Consider the following 16,653-nt stretch of genomic DNA (forward strand, 5'->3'; position numbering starts at 1 on the left):
GGTCATTAGAAGAGGAAGTGAAACAACATTAGCTGCTTCCTGACTTAATAGAAACCTTGGAACAAGCATCCACAAACACACAATCAAGACTGTACACTGATGTGCATTTAATGATTTTATCTTTCTGAAGAAGCAAAGGAGATAAAGCATTATCCTGCAATTTTTAAAGAATACTGGGTTCCCCCCCCCTAAAACAAGAAGTCGTTACACAGAATTTTCCGTTCATGCATTCATGTAATCGAAGGCAAACACCCATTAGCATATTTCTTGTTTCAAGTACAGCATCAAAGAAATGGGAGCAGGGGGGTTGGAGGTATATGCAATGGAACAGCACAGAAATATGATAAAGAGGTAAGTGAGCTTTCAAAATATACCCAAGAGGCTGTGTGTATGCTGAAGTTCACAACTGTATTACTACAGTCAACACCCACACACACACCCCTCCCGATTTAGGGCCAAAAGTATGCAGTGTTTTGACCATCAATAATAGAACTCTATTTCAATATGATGTGACAGTACCAGAGGTGGTGGGGGGGGAAAGGACAACTGGAATCCCTCTGTACATTCACAGTACCCTATAAAAAGCTAAAGAGACATATTAAACCGAAACAGTTCAGACAAGAAAGGCTTCCTGGAGTTAGAACACTCCCTCCCTACACTGTTTCTCAAGCTACAAAGACTATTTAAATAGTATTAATGTTTAGCATACATTTAGCATTTAATGTGTTCAGAGTGCTCACACACACACACACACACCAGTCCCCCAAAAAACTCCACACTGAACAAATGGTAGAACAATTCTACCTGTTCCCACACAGGGCGAGGCTGTAGTTTCCAGCGGGAGAAGCCAGGACATCCCATGTGGTGGGATGAAGCAGAGAGGATGGCATCAAGCACACTGTAAGTATTGGAGATACCTCCTAATAGGAGAGGATGGACCAAGGGAAAGCAGCACTGACAGACTTCACATGTTCAGGCCACCCAAGGTAAAGTTCAGCACCCATGTGCAACTATTTATTAGCAACACCAAACAGATACATGGTAAGGGCGAGAACGAATGTGAACAAAACCATAATTTTAAGCATACCAACAAACCTCCCCCCCCCAAAAAAAAAACAAACCCACAACAACAAACTATCCCATTTAATCATTAAAAAAAAGCACAACTAGGTGCAAGTCGTGAGCAGCGTAAGAAGGAATCAAAGCCCAAGTTTTTTTTCCTACTGCCGTGTAAAATGAGGAAAGGTTTTGGCAGAACCTAGATTGATAAAAGTGGGCCACTTATAAAGAACAGGTTGGACTTTTTACATTTAATTACTTTCTGAACCTAAAATCAGCCTCAAAGATATTATGAAAAACACTTTCAAGTGTTTAAAACAAAAAAAAAAAGTCGTTGCGGACATGAAGGCCTCATTGTTTTCCCCAAACTTTATATGTCAACACATACACATGCACTAAAAAAAACCCTTACCTCCCTTCTGAGACATTAAATCCACACAATGTTTCTTGGAGAGGGTAAAAAGAAAATGTAGGTCAAGATGTTGAGATAGGGATTGCTTCTGAAAGATGAAAGCATAAGAGGACTAAGCTTTCATTCCTTATGTTTCTTTGAGATTTCAAACAGAGTGTTATTTGATAATGGTTCCTTTCAGAAAATTGGAATTTAATATAGCTAATTATAAGTTAGAGAATTAATGTACAGTCAGTACTCCAACAGAGCTGGTATACCATGCTGATGCTTTTTACCAGCATGTCCCCAGTGCTTATTATAGATCTTTTCTCCAAATACTAAGGCCAATCTGTTCTCACATTAGGCTGGATGGCCCAGGAGTTGGGGCGGGGGGGAAAGGGAAAAAAGAAATCTATGATCTCTACGGCTGTAACACTCAGACCTGCAGCAAGCAGCCTGGAGTTGTCCTCACGGCATGGCATGGCACAGGAACAGACTCTCCCGCTTCAAAGGGAGCACATAAAATAAGAGGACAAAGAATTAAAAACCCACAAGTAGCTGGAGAGGAAAAGTACACAGAGAAACAGGAAAACACATTTTCCTCCTTCCGATTAAAAGGGAGGAAAAAGGACGCCAACAATGGATGAAGAGCTTAGGCAAACAGAAAGAGAGGGAATACTCCTAATTGCTCAGGATTGTTAGTACTGGAATTATCTGAGAATTATTTGCCCTGTGAGCAACCATAAGCTAACAATCCTGACCTACATTTCACAGAGAGCAAGCACTACACATAGGAATATCCCCCCCCATGACAGGACCCGGCAGCAGACGCTGCTAGATTTGGACCAGGAACAGCTTCTCTGCAATTCCTAAGGAAGCCACCCATCAGTGTTTCAGTGACCGATGCAGGTTTGCAATGCTCTGTTTCTAGAGATGGCATAAAATGCGTTCAGCAACATCTGCTGCACGTCGCTGGTTAGTAACTAAAGTAAAACTGTAGCCTGCGTAGTCTTAAACGCAGATCATACTTGAGTGAATTTTGAGGGGAAAATGTGCATTGTGGGAAGCTCTTGCAATCCGAGAGATTCCAGCAGCTTTCCCTTTGCTTTTCACTGTAGTTTCTGATTAAATACTAAGACAGCCTATTTAAGTTCTTGGATGTGTGAGCTCATTGGTCATTGACCAAGCCACAAGCTCTGTTCTGAGGTCTCAATCAGAAGGGCCTTACCCCATTTTTTCCTCAAAACAGTACCTATAGTCAGTTGAGTTGTAAGCTTCAGGGTTTGGGGGGCAGGGGGAACGGGGCATGGTTTTGAAATAAGTGGAAGTTTCTTACACGTTAGCAAATTAATTCCTCTGAAGTCGTATTTTCATTTGGCATGTCCCCACCTGGGTTAGAGCAGGACCTGTGTAAATACTCTTCTGCTTTTGAAAGGCCATGTCAGGACAAAATCTGCCCCCTATAGAGGGCACCTCTCCCCACTTCATACTGGAAGAATTCCCCAAACCCTTCTGAATTGCCACTACCACCTGCTCCCAAACCTTGGGGCTGAGAACTCCTTCCTTCCAGCTGCAGGACAGCATTCAATTTTAAAGCAAACCAACACATCAAACAAAAGTTTAATGAGGTCCTTCCTATCGTGCTTAGCACTTGAGGGAACTGAAGTCTTCTGGTGACAAGAGGACACCAAACTAGTACTTTTTTTTTTTTTTTTTCCCCCATTGGTTTCAATCTGAGTAAAGGGAAACAGAGATGGCATGAAAAACATCATCTCTTTCAGTCTACTCTCTGGTCAACACGTGCCAGGAGGGACAGCAGTCACGAAACAAAAGCTGAAACCTATTTTCCTAAAACCTTGTTAAAATTTCTGAGTCCTTTGTATGAACTGGCAGAATCTCTCCTGGAAGTAGGTAGGCACAAACTGCAGAGCAGACTCTCTTTCTCACAAGAGTCTGTCCCTTTCTAAGTTTCCCTGCAGATTTAGTTTTCATGAGACTATTCCCACTGAGCCCAAAATTATTTGAGAGTCTTTAAATTACCTAGCAGTTACAATTTTGATCCAGCCAGATGGTAATTGAGCACCATCTTGATATCCAACTATGCCAGCAAAATTGAAAGACTGCAAAACTATCCTCCCCATAAACCCCAGTATTCAAGTTCACAGAAAGCATTTTTAAACTCATTTTTCCAATCAGTCAGTTATTTCTAAGAATTCTGATTTCCAGGCTGTTAATGGCAGAAGCCTGAATCCACAACAGAAAGAAAGATGGTTTTCTGTGCTAAGCAATGCCTTAACTAATGGCCCATTTATTCTACTTTATGAGCAGAGTACTTGTATATAACCCTGTGTTACGCTGTGGATGTTAATCAACCTTCATGACTTTGCATGCCAGTTTTATTGGAGCGCCTTCCATGCTGGCATAAAGGGGACTTTGTACCACTCTTCCTGCAGCCTAGGAGAGATCAACATCAGCTTGCAGCTCTAAAACCTCTTTTTCACAAGAACATTTACTCTTCAATTCTGGTCTGTTGTTAATGAGACTTTAAATATTCAAGGATGGAGCCATACTGTGCAAAGGTAATCTATGAATGACTGCATTTAAATCTACAATTGCAAATGGGCTGTGTTTATCTACTTATCTAAGACAGCCTTGTTCATTTCAATTAGAGAAGGTCAGTTCCAGGCAAATGTAAACTGGCATTTGAAGTTCATCCCTGCAGGACAATGAGATGAGGGAAAGCTTCTGGGACAGGTTTCCATCTAAATAAAACTTGACAACTGCTCCCTAACCACAGACCTCATTGTTGCACAAAAGGCCATCTTCAATTGATTTTGGGGAGGGGGAGAAGCAGCAAAAACTATGTTTCAAGAAGATTTGGAATTCAAGCCACATTCTGGTAACTTCTATCCCTTATTCATGACTTCCACCTAAAGGTAATTGCTGCTGACCCCCTGAGATGTAAAGAGGCAGAACAACTACTCTAGAAAGCACCAGATTACCTCGGCAAAACACAGTTATTTGCTTACTGCCCGGTCCAGTATATTGTCACATTAAAGAGAATAGTTGACACTCTTCTCCTTGGCACAGAAACAGCGTGTTTCTATACAGATGCACCACAGGAACCAAGAGAAGCAAAGGCAAAAGAAGCCCTGCATGCAGACTGTAACAGGAAGATGCCCCTCCCCGACCCCAGCCCACTCCTCTACGATGCCTCAGCTTTGTGGCTCTGTGCAACCTTTATCACTTCCTTCTGGCATATGGAGCCAGGGAGTGAGAGGGAGCCTGAGGCTCTGAAACAAGATCTCAACATTGCAGCAAGGCTGCAGGGGGTCGGGAAAAAACAGAAGGGGTTGAAATTCTTCTTCCCCACTCTCCATCCAACACACCCACATCTGTATTGTGCCAGTACAGCCCAGATACCTTTTCTCAATGTTTTAGATGAGAGGGCATGCTTCTATCATTGCTGTAGCACCCCCTTGCTAACACTGTGACAGCATTTCCACCCAGAACAGAAAGAAAATTCCCATGTTGTGAAGAAAGAGAGAAACTGTACTCCCTCTGTGCCATTTTCACCACTTTTAAGCTCTTTTCAATCTCTCCACATAAACAGCAGGCGTAACATGAAAACTCTCCAGAGCATCTTTAAAAATGGTTGGCCACAAAATCCTTTCACCTTTCACAGCATCAGAGATGACAACCACTGTCTGAGGGAGGTACTTCATGAAGAACCTGCTTTTGAGACCACCTGGCTGAAACAGAGCATGTCAAAGGTGTGATTTACCTCTAACGTGTCTGTTCACACACACACACACACACAGACTAGGAAGAGGCTGAACTGAAATATTTTTTAAGGTCAACCACTACTGAAGCTAAGTGAGGGATGAGAGGAGGAGAAAAAATGCAATTAAATGGTGGTGTGGTCTTTGGGCATTACTCGGAAGGGCTGGCTGAGGCTGCCAAACCTTTTGCAGGAAAAGTGGCTTATCTCCTGGCTTCCCAAGCTGTACCAGAGGTCAGCTGATGAGGTTTCAGGAGTCTGCCAGCTCTATCCCTCTGTGGGATCTTTGGCAGATTGCTCCAGCTGGGCTCCTTCCAGCTCTTCCCTTTTTTTTTTTCATTTTAGCATATAGCTTGAATAAAGAAAACAAGATGAAGGCTTTCAAAGATAACGCAGTCTTTCACAAACAGATGCAGAACAAAGCACAGGAAATTCTGAGCAAAGTAAAAAATGAATGTTGTCTGTTGAAGGCTTATCTGGAACGAGTTAGCCTCTTAGTGGACAGATCTGAAACATCACACAGTCCTGAATGCAATTTCAATGCTCACTAACAGTGTCATAAGGGGAGAAAACAGGATGGATAAGGGTGGAAATTCAGCAATCTTTAGCTCTCAGAGAGGGAAACTCCTTCAGATGTACCAGAAACAAGACCTGTGAGTTAAGCTTGTCGCTGTCATCCCTTGTAGCCCTAAGCATAAGGTTTCTGTATCTATACCTTAGACTGGACCTTGCCCCTTAACAGCATTAAATTAATTTAAATTGAGAAAGAAAGGAAAACAAAGGCAGGTTACTGAAAACATGTATTCAACTAATTCTGAACACAACATCACATTAACTGCATGTAATAAATCTGTGCTGGTCAGACACACAAATAAAAAAGATTTTAAAATGCATGCACACATTACTATATAGAGCAATCTGCTATGACTTAACAGTATACGTGCTAAGCTATATTTATTTTTTAGAAAACGTACACCCACAAGCTCTCGAAAGTATCTGCTATGTGATGAACTATCATCATCATCAGTAACTTAAAGAGTGAAGTTTTTTCAGAATGGTTCCCTGGAGATTTTAAATCAGAAAGATCCCAATGAAACCAAACTGAAATGTGGAGGCATGAGTTCAGAGCACAGACCAATCTCCCAGGCTGTTACAAGCCATGAAATAAATGTGACTAATTCCTAGAGTTTTCATTGCTCAAAAAGGTGACCCATTTGCTTGCTTTTCACATCGGAAATTCTGCATTCAAATGTGGGTCGATGACACCTAAAATAATGTTATACCAATCTCCTGCCATTTTCGGTTTCTTCCACATCACTACGAGGATCCCCTAATCCATTTCATGTGGCAACCCATATTCTTAACGAGTCAAAGCCTAAAAACACAGATGATGTAGGGTATTTGAGGTGAAGAGCACAGTACATTGGCAGCTGTGTCAGGCAACTTGCTGAAGTTGCCACTATGCCCATCAGCAGTTTCAGAATCTCTGCTTTTTTCTTTTAAAACCACTTTCCTGCCAGGGTTGACACAATAAGGCTTACAGCACACATGACACCTGCCCCAATTAAACACAGCCTAATGGCCTTAGAAACACCCTGCTGCACCAAATAGTTCTCAAACTCTTTCACACAGCAATTTGTTTCTAAAATGTCCCCACGCCAAGGAAAAATTGCTGTGGAGGTTCTAAGACAGGAGGCAGCCTCTTGAAGACTGAAAACATATTCTAATATTCTGAAAGTACTCCACAAATGTAGTCTTGCACTAAGAGCTCAAAGTTGTAAAAATACTTAGCAAAAGCCTTATTCAAAACCAAGTAGAGAGAGTTTCAGAAAATACAGTTCCCTAGGACTGACTACAGTAAACTATTACACAGTCTGCGTGTATGACTGAAGTTTCTCTCTTCATTTACTTGTGATACTCATTTTATTTCCCATTACATTCTTGTTTTCTTAATAAAATAGAGTATGCTATTTTAATGACTGACTTACTGGTATGTCTTACTCTCATTTCTAAAATAAGCAAACTAAAATTGACAAAAGGTACAATTTTTGACAGAGCTGGCAATCTTTTGAGGTAAAACCACCACCATTCCTTTGGCTGTACATGCCCCTCTGCTTCCCCTGAGGATGTTTTAAGACTACAATGAGGTCTCCCCTCAGTCTCCTCTTTCTCCAGGCAGAACAAGTCCAGTGATCTCAGTCGCTCCTCATACGGCTTCCCCTCAAGGCCCTTCACCATCTTCGTAGCCCTCCTTTGGATTCTGTCCAACAGATTTATGTGTTTCTTGTATTGTGGAGCCCAAAACTGCACCCAGGGCTCGAGGTGAGGGTGCAGCAGCGCAGAGTACAGTGGGACAATCACCTCCCTTGACCAGCTGGCAATGGGTTGATTTTTGGGTTTTTTTAAGAGAAATTTAAGTCTACAACCTTCAGTTGTGAAGCACTTTTCAATGAACTTTTAAGCTGCATCTTTTTTTTTTTGCTCCTATTCCTGGCAACTGCTGTCCCTTCTAGCATCTGAGGCTGTGGTTAGACGAGATGACTGTGCCAATCCTAAGGCTGTGGTTAGACAAACTGACTGTGCCAAACCAAGCAGCTTGCTACTATCAAAAGGGATGAGTCTGGTCTCCTCCTCTTTCAGCTTTCAGTCAAGGTACTCCGGTCCCCCATTTCCACAAAACGAGCACACGGTGCTCATTTGACCTCTTCATGAACCTGAGTATTACATTAAACTAGAAGAAAATTATTTCCTTTTTTTTTTTTTTTTCCAAAAATTTTCTTTCTGGGCTAGTTTTCTGCCACGTTAGTACCCTGGACTGGCTGCACTGCACGGGCAGACAAATGGCAGAGCCAGCACGAGACATGAGGTGAAAGGCTGCTGCTGAAATCTTTCCCACCTTTCCTCATCTTATTTATTTTAGACTCACAATAACTCAGTCTGCTACAGATTGTGCAGAGCCTCTGCAGTCTCTTCATTGCCGTTTTCATTTTCCATTACCTACAATTAGCAATATGCAGGGAAGCAGGAGGCAAGATTATTTTTAGAATTAGTTTGACTAGAAATGCACTCAAGGGCAACAGAAACTCTTTTCAGATTGTCATGAAGTAAGTTTTAAGAAAATTAATTATATAATTCCTCTATTTCACAGGTTAAAAAAACATCCGTCTTTCTTACATTTGAGATAAAAAAGAATATGGGTATCCTGTGAGAGAAAATTTTCTGGCAGTCTTGCCAAACACTGAAATTATATTAAGACAGGAGCACAATTTGGACATAATCAAATTGGGTAACATCAGTGAGGGTGTAATTTGGCCTGCAAATTTTTTTATAAATGGTGATAATGGAAAATGCAGAAAAGAACCTGTGCCAGTCAGCGAACAAGCAAGTCCCTGGCAGGCTCAAAAATTAATTCTATTCTAGCAAACAAAGAAAGGAAAAGAGATTTGGAAATTTTCAATGGAGCCCAACCCCAACATCCTGTTATTTATTTGTTAATCTTTAAATTCACTTGACAGCAAGCACCAAAGTGAAAGTGATGTTGAGTGCCATGACAAATCTGCTCAAATGCGTACTTTCTGAACCTTTTAGTTGAAAACATCTATATTTAATCACAGCTTAAAACTAGCCAAAAAGGCTGTTTACTCTGAACGTAAAGGGAAAATATTGCAAAGTTTAAAGAGCTATTTCTGTTTCTGTAAATGCATTTTTAAAATCCACTTACAGACAAGGGTCCTTGGCACACTTGCAATCTTCTACCAAAGCTTAGGAGACAGACAGACATTACCCACTGTCAACAAACGCAATCTAACATCACTGATGGAGTGAAAAGCTCCCTAGACAAATGTTAGCACAAAACCTTCTTGCAGTATTTAATTGCAGCCTTCAGAAATAAGAGAGATGAAGTTATCAGTATATCTGAACCACCACAGTGAATGAAGGGGGCTGCTTTCTTGTTCAAAATAAAGAACGAGTAGTGGTCCAGCCTACGTGTCTGCACCAGGAAGGAAGGAGACACGCATCGCTCTGGGCACAGAGAGGCACAGCTGAAACAACACCACTTCCCCGAGGGCTGCTGTGCTTTCATCTGCCTGAGTGGAAAGGGAAGAGATATGGTTTAAGGCCAGAGAAGATGTGGTTGCCCTGCTGGCAGCTGCTGCCACTCCCTGCCTTTTGGCAGATAACACATATGCCTTGAGCTGAAGCACCCAGCTTAGCAGTGTCTAGGCATTTCTACCACATCTGTTGCTATTTTCATGCCATGCCTGGAGTACCATCTACATGGCCAGGGAAAAGTTTAGGTCAGATGAAGCGAGCTCCATGCCACCCTATCACTGGGCACCTTCATTTCAATCTAGCCCACTGGGGAGCATCGACAGAAAACCCCACGCAGTGAGCAGAAAACACCTGAAAATCTGTGCATCGGTGACAAAAAGAGCTATTTTCAGATAGCACTGCTGCCTGCCCCAGCTGGCCTGAACAGCCAGTGTGGAAGCCAAGGGAAGATCCAGGCATCAGAGGAGGCTGCTGCCACTGTGTCTGGCACCACAGTCCCACCAGGAGCTCTCAGAGGCTCCTGCCTCTCGGTGCAGAGATATTTCATTCGTGGAAAAAGCAACTCTCCAACAAAAGTCACTTAAGCTTTTGTGTGGGAATGGCTGAGGGCAGAAGCAGACCAGCACAAGGTGGCGGAGTCACCATGCCAGAAGGTGTTCAAGGAACAACTGGACATGGCACTCAGTGCCATGGTCTAAGTGACAAGGTGGTGCTGGATCGTAAGGTGGACTCAGTAATCTTGGAGACCTTTTCCAGTGAAAACAATTCTGTGAAGGGGGGAAAGGGCACCACAGTCATGCATGGTCCAACCACCACCTCCATGCTAACACCATTCCTTCTCTGTTTAAACAATATACATAATGACTTCAATAAGCCTAAATGGAAGGTGAAATCTCTCGGGATAGCAAAATTACATGTTTTTACTCAGCTCTTTATTTACTTAATGAACAAGACTTCCAACTTCTGCCTTGAACCAGAGCATTCCCTCAGGCACAATTGATTTTTCTCAGCCAGAAAGCCTGCCATGAGCTTAACCAGGCTGACATGTTTGGAAACTGCCATGACACCTTTCTAGGACAAAGTAGAGCTGGTGACAACACACTATCTGCTTGAATAATTCTAACGTCTGGTTTGTCATCTCTGTAGATTACCCAACCACCTCCAACAAATAAGCCAACTTAGTCACTTTTTCCATTAAGAAACGTATTTCCATTTAACGAATTTCCTCTTTATCACAAGTTTTGAAAAAACAGAATTTAAAATCTGAGGCCATAAAGGTTTGCTTTATGATATACTCTTTTGAGGGTACTGGATATACTCTCATCAACAGAATGCAAGCAATAATTACATCTTTCACTGCCTTTTTTATAGCCTTATCTCACATTCTAAGCTAGACAAGAAGAAAACAATTTCCCAAGAGAATTAGTTTTCCTTTTAGACGAGGATCTCTGAAAATTGGTATCACTATTCCAAACACCAATCCCTATTCTGCAAATCCTAATGCAAATGACAGGCAGCAGTAATCAAAATCACTAAAGGGATCCCTCTGGGTTTTTCCAGCACATGACCTTGTTTCCATAATCAGAGTTACAGTATCCCATTTAGGGCTGCAGAAGGTTTTTTGACAACAAGCAGAAGCACCTCCTTCAGATTTTATATTCCCACATACCGGAGAGGAACGTAGGAAACAAAGGCATACTGAAGGGTGTCATTCTACACTCTGCAAATATCCAGAGTGAACACAAACACCCATGCAATATAACCACTGACAGAACAACCATAACATACCCACTTGCCTTTCTCTTTAATTGCAACCATTTAAGTAAGACAGGTTTCAGACAAAACCTGAAAATGGCAGGATTTTTGTCAGGATAACAAGTATCTTTAACAGTGAGGCAGCGACAGACAAGGTATTATAACACATATAATCACCAAAACTAATTTGAATTTTTATTTATTTTTAATTTTATTTTTATTATTCGGAGAGGCATCGAAGTTAATTGTCTCTGTGCCATGACCAGCACATCTCAGAGCCTGCAGAAACTTTAGTACTGAAAAGACTCCTGTTAATAGGTTCATCTCTCACATTTAAAATTAATTTGCTTTTCATGCTATCAATCAAAGAGGCACCATTATTCCAGCTACCAAATCGTTAATGATACTACTGTACTCACCAGAAGAAATACCACAGACAATCGTTTTCATACAAATTTAGCTGTAGCTTCACAAACATTGGCAAAGCAACCTTTGCAGCGTGTCTATGAAACTTCAACCACTTCAAACCCCTGCAAGCTTCTTAGAGACACCTTCACCTTCTCGCAAGGCACTGGTGCATCTTTTACCTTCCTCTATTGCTACAAATAAGTACTTTCTACTAAAACAAACTGCAGGTTGCAATCTATAAATAAATAAATTTAAGGGATGACAGTTTATAAAACCATAACAAATAAACTCTCTCTGCATTACAGATGGTGGCACCAAGATAAAATCCTGCTACCTAGCTATTTGTGGTCCCTTCAGCTATCAGAAGGACATGGGACCAAAAAACAATGGTGGTGGCCTGAATGTTGGAATGATGGACACATACAAGAAAACATTTTTTATTTGCAAAAGTATGAAATCATGAGTCTAAGACTCATCCCTAAAATATCCCATTTCCCTGAATTCAAAACAGCTCAGTAATTTCTTAGGATGACCTGCTTTTTTCTCAGTCCATAGAGACAAGCGGTTTGAAAATAAATGACTACTTTTTTTTTTTTAATGTAATGAGCAAATTACATGTTTAAACTGATTTTTCCTGATGTCACAGCACAGTATCAACCCTCCTCCCTTTTGCAAATCTTTCTTCTCTGCATAACGAAACATTATTTCAAATATGAATGGCAAAAAAAAAAAGGCTTTTGGACAGTGATATTGACATAGAGCAGTGCTGAGACAGGACATTTTAATAATCATTTAGAAAACAGAAAGAGCAACATGGACTATCATTCTGGCTCAGTCAAAAAAACCCAAGCCCCAAATAACTGAACATCTACTTCTGTGAAGGAGAAAAGCTCTGAAGGTGTGAGCTGAGCTGCGGCCAGAGGAAGCCAATGGCATTCTCCACATCTGGTACCTGCATTGACACAGCGTTCCCAGCCAACTCAGTTTTTATCTAAGCTGCCTTTGGAGAAACTAGACACCGTAAAAACCTCAGCCATCCTGTAACCTGGCACATCATCAAAGCCTCCCAACACACAATTACTGTGCTTCACGCCTTTAGACTTTTTTCCTTTGACTAAACAAAACCCTCACAATGGAATAAGAAACTTTCCAAGAGAAATTGTATTTGACAGAAGATCAATGATGCAGAGGTGTTGGAGGGAAAAAAGCCAGTGCTGTTTTGTGTACACCTCCAAGCTTATTAATGGATTGCTCTTAAAACTAGATGCCCCTTCCCATCAGATCAGTATCTGATATTATTACTGAACTCGGAAGTCTGAGGTCTTCTTTAATCACATTAAGGAGTTGGCAATTGCTTATGGAATACAGTAACTTTATCATGCTGCCTGTACTCATCCAGCCATTCCCCTAGGTTTTTGCCTTGTCGGCAGAAACGCTCAGTGAAAACACAGTGAAATCTGACTCACCATATCAACGACACAAGCTACATATAAATATGAATAACCTACCAAGTAAGCACCCAGCTGCTGCTTTAATGCATTAGCACATGTATAGTTATGCACATGCCTAAAAGGAACTGCCATAAACCTCCATAAAGAAACAAATAAGCTCTTGTGAGTGAAGAGAAATCTGTAAGCTTGCCCAGAAATCTGAATCCTGCTAGTCATCACTTTCAAGGCTCAAGCCAGCATGACAAAGCCTTTTCAAGTAAGAGTCTAAGTGAATCTGAAAGAGACACACTTTATATTCACCTCTCAGGACACCACCGTTTTTTTTAAGCAAGCTGTAAGGGAAAGGGAAGCAACAGACAATAACTGGCTAAAGCATTAAGGAACTAAAATTAAACTCCTTTCAAGCTCCTGTCACCTAAGCTTGTCTGCATCTCCTTTTAATACCTTTAAACAATTGCACTGTGAACTGCTAAACCAGGGGAATCCAACATCAAAGCATTTGTGTCGTTTCAGCCCTTTAAATCTTGATGTAGATCATATGCTACTTCACCAGTGGACTCAGGTGACTCCAGAGACAGATGCTAGTAAGCCAGTTTCTTGCAGCTAAGTGAGAGTACATCAATTCTGCCCAAGAGTACTTCCCCCAGGTAGCTGGAGCCAATCACCTTTAAATGGTTACCTTCTCTGGGGACGTACTTGACACACCAGGGAGCAGACTGACCATAAGGGGCCTCCTTTTCTACTGTCCTCCCACCTGGCACCCACCCTCCACCTCGACCCCTGTCTCAATCAATTAGCCAGGAACCAAAACATACGGATTGTTCAAACCGGGCATTTCAAGCAATTCAGGAACAAGTTCTTCTGTGCAGATCAAAAAGGGCACAGTGCATGCCAGATGGTACACTGCTCTCCTTCCCTGCTACAGAAGAACCCCATGGAAAAAGGACTGGGTCTTCCCAGCAGTACCACAGAGGCATCTCACCGTTCACTGCCTTGAGGCTCCCGCTAATGCCATCGCCGTGCTGCCGCTTCTGTGCGTTCTTGAACTCCTTCAGAGATAAATAAAGGACCTTCCGCACCACCCTCTCCTCTGACCAGGGAATCCCATCGCTGTCATCCTAAAGAAGGTAGAAACAGAAAGGAGACATTAGTTGCATGTTTCTGAAACAAAAACAAAGCCCCAAAGGCTAGGGCTACACAACTTATTCATAATTGAAAAAGAAAAAAAAAAAAAAAGGAGGGAGAAACTTAAGAAAAATACTGTGTTAGAAAATGCAACCTGATCAGGTCTAACAGAGAATAGAAACATAACCATTATCATCAAATCAGAGCATTAGTCCCTCTAATCCTTTATCCTACCAACAGCACTAGCCATGTACCAGGTGTTAGACAGGAGGCGAAACTTAATTGTTAAAATCCTTATAATGAATCCCTCACAGAGAAATTTATCACAGCCAGGAAGTGCTTTCCCAGATAATTACGAGGAGAGGGGAAAAAAAAAACACTAAAATGAATGTTGCAGAAATTTAAGAGGCAAGTTTTGTGAACCAACTTCTCTTGTTTGCCATTTTGGCCTTGGTTTGTACCTCTTGGCTCAGATTATTTTTCCCTCTGGTTTCATGATTTGCATTTTTTGCAGTGTTACAATGCAGTTGTACATTGATAACAGTGAAGTTACTCTGAATTTTATCATCGTAAAGCCAAGTGGAATTCGACTCACAGGGCAGATGTTTTCTACTTTATTTTTAGGAGACAAATGTTATGTTGTCAAAAGGAATACTGGTGTGTGTCATATTTAGAATTCACTTTAGTTAAAAGATTAATTCCCTGGAAAAGCAACTCCCTAAAGTCTTTCACATTCAAATAAATTAAGTCAGTGAACTGATATAAAGACGTGAGATAGGTAAGTCATCATATTTTCATAAGCCCTATAATTGTCTCAGGGTCTTTGGAAATCACTCTTTGAGCATTCTTGCCCTTGAACTCCTCAAGGGCTACATCACTGCCACACAAAAGATTAACATTTCTAGGCAGACCTTAAGTAGTAAGTGTAAGTGTACAGCAGCATATCGTCACATTACAGTGGAAATCCCTAAAGCCCCATCAGCGACCCCCACCAGGAGGCAGGAGAGCTTAGACCATCCCATGTGCCAAAGTAAAGCACAGTTTAGGGTGACCAGTGATAGCTTTTTCTTTGCTCCTCTCGTGACATATCGGCATTCAGCCAGTTCAGTGATCAAAACCATTTCCAACTCCCACCTCCCCCCCCAAAAAAAAAAAAAAAAATTCTATGACAAATTACTTGGCGGGGGGTTAAAGAACAAACAAACAAACAAAAAAAGGCAACACAATGAGTGCAGTGAAAGCAGCCAGCGCTTTGGCAGCAGGATGTGCATCTCGCAGGAGGGACAAGCTACCACACTTTGAAGAAGGCTGAGCCATACTCAAGGAGTTTTAGAGCACAGGCGGCTCTGGGCCAAGAAACCAAACTTTGTAACCCAACACCCACAGTAACCAAAAAAAAAAAAAAAAAAAAAAAAAAACCTCCAGGCAAGCACTTTTAAAAGACTAGTCCATGCAGTTATTTTGTCAACAAAGGTTTATACCAACAACTATGGCTTACCCTTTTGCTGACAACACAACTTCAGTCCTAAGCAGAAGCGACATTAAACACTTTAGAGATGAAGCCTGCTCGATTTTAACAAAGCTTGCTCAAAGAGGGCCCCATTTAAATTCTCACCAACCAGGGGACAGGGGGACGCCGCACATTTCTGTTTTCACAGAAATTACTTAATAAATCCTTAAGGGAATCACGCTCAGTTAGGAAACAGTCATAAGCACCTTCAGCACCTGTCCTTGTTATGGACACAAGCCTGTGGGCACCACTTGCCCAGTCTGAGGCCACAACCAAACCCCTTCCTCCACCAGACCACACAGTTCCCACGGAGCTTGAAGCTGCACAAAAACACCCATCATTTCCTGATCCCACTGGCCCACTTAATCCTGACAAAAACAGAGGAGAATAATTTAAGCAAACAAACAAAAATATATTCCCTGTTAAATCCACTTTGTCAAGACAGGTCGCTGCAAGGAGCACGTGGCGGCATTTGCTGCTTCAGTAGTTACAGGGTGAAACCTGCTGACAGGATTGATCTTTAAATCGGCACGTGCCAAGCACACGGCCACTGCAGCAGGTACAACCCGTGCCCTGGCACATGCCAGCGACAGTTCCGCCTGTGGGAGGGAAGGAGCTCATCACCAAACACCAGAGGCCTCTGGTCTAGGCCACCCTCCCCAAGTATTCCTGTGAACAGTCTGAAGTCATCTCCCTCTCCCCAGACAATGTGCTGGATGCGCAAAAGGATGACGTGCAGCCTGGCACCCACTCTTCCGAGGCACAAGGCAGCCGAGATGTCCTCCTGGTGCCAGCTGGAGGCTCCAGCACCACTGCAGGAGATGCTCCCGCCTTCCCACCAGCCTGGGGGTTGCGTGGGCATTAGTGCCACCAGCGAAGAGATGGGTCCCAGAAGACAGGAACAAAGACCTCTCTCAGCAACCTCTGAAGCAACACAGTAACATTTCACATCACACTCAGTTCCTGGAGCTGTAAAACTTGAGACGAACCATACTGGCTTCATCTGATCTCTGAAACAGCAGTGCAGCCAACAGAAAGGCACATGGGAGAGTCTCTCCACACCAGAGCTCCCATCAGCCCAGTTGTGTTGAGGCTGCAGCCACTGTCCTGCCTACACTGC

At 42.2% G+C, this 16,653-nt stretch overlaps 1 protein-coding gene across 3 annotated transcripts in view; it reads right to left on the reverse strand.

Annotated features, from left to right (window-relative positions):
• Positions 1 to 16,653, reverse strand: part of JARID2 (jumonji and AT-rich interaction domain containing 2) — a 214,896-nt gene that overhangs the window by 107,983 nt on the left and 90,260 nt on the right. The window contains exons 1-2 of one of the 3 annotated variants that reach the window (XM_027887945.1): positions 16,274 to 16,377; positions 13,881 to 14,016 (exon numbers count right to left, since the gene is read on the reverse strand). Coding sequence is in view for 1 of the 3 variants with exons in the window: in XM_027887944.1 (XP_027743745.1) it covers positions 13,881 to 14,016 (136 nt within the window). In the remaining 2 variants the exon portion in view is untranslated. Of the gene's footprint in view, positions 1 to 13,880; positions 14,017 to 16,164; positions 16,179 to 16,273; positions 16,378 to 16,653 lie in introns of those variants that run through there. The other 2 variants (XM_027887946.1, XM_027887944.1) reach the window with 2 other exon arrangements.

The sequence above is a fragment of the Empidonax traillii genome, unplaced genomic scaffold (genome assembly GCF_003031625.1).
Source record: "Empidonax traillii isolate 1590-97213 ecotype Southwest subspecies unplaced genomic scaffold, ASM303162v1 scaffold225:size1387458, whole genome shotgun sequence".
NCBI classification, from domain to species: Eukaryota; Metazoa; Chordata; class Aves; order Passeriformes; family Tyrannidae; genus Empidonax; species Empidonax traillii.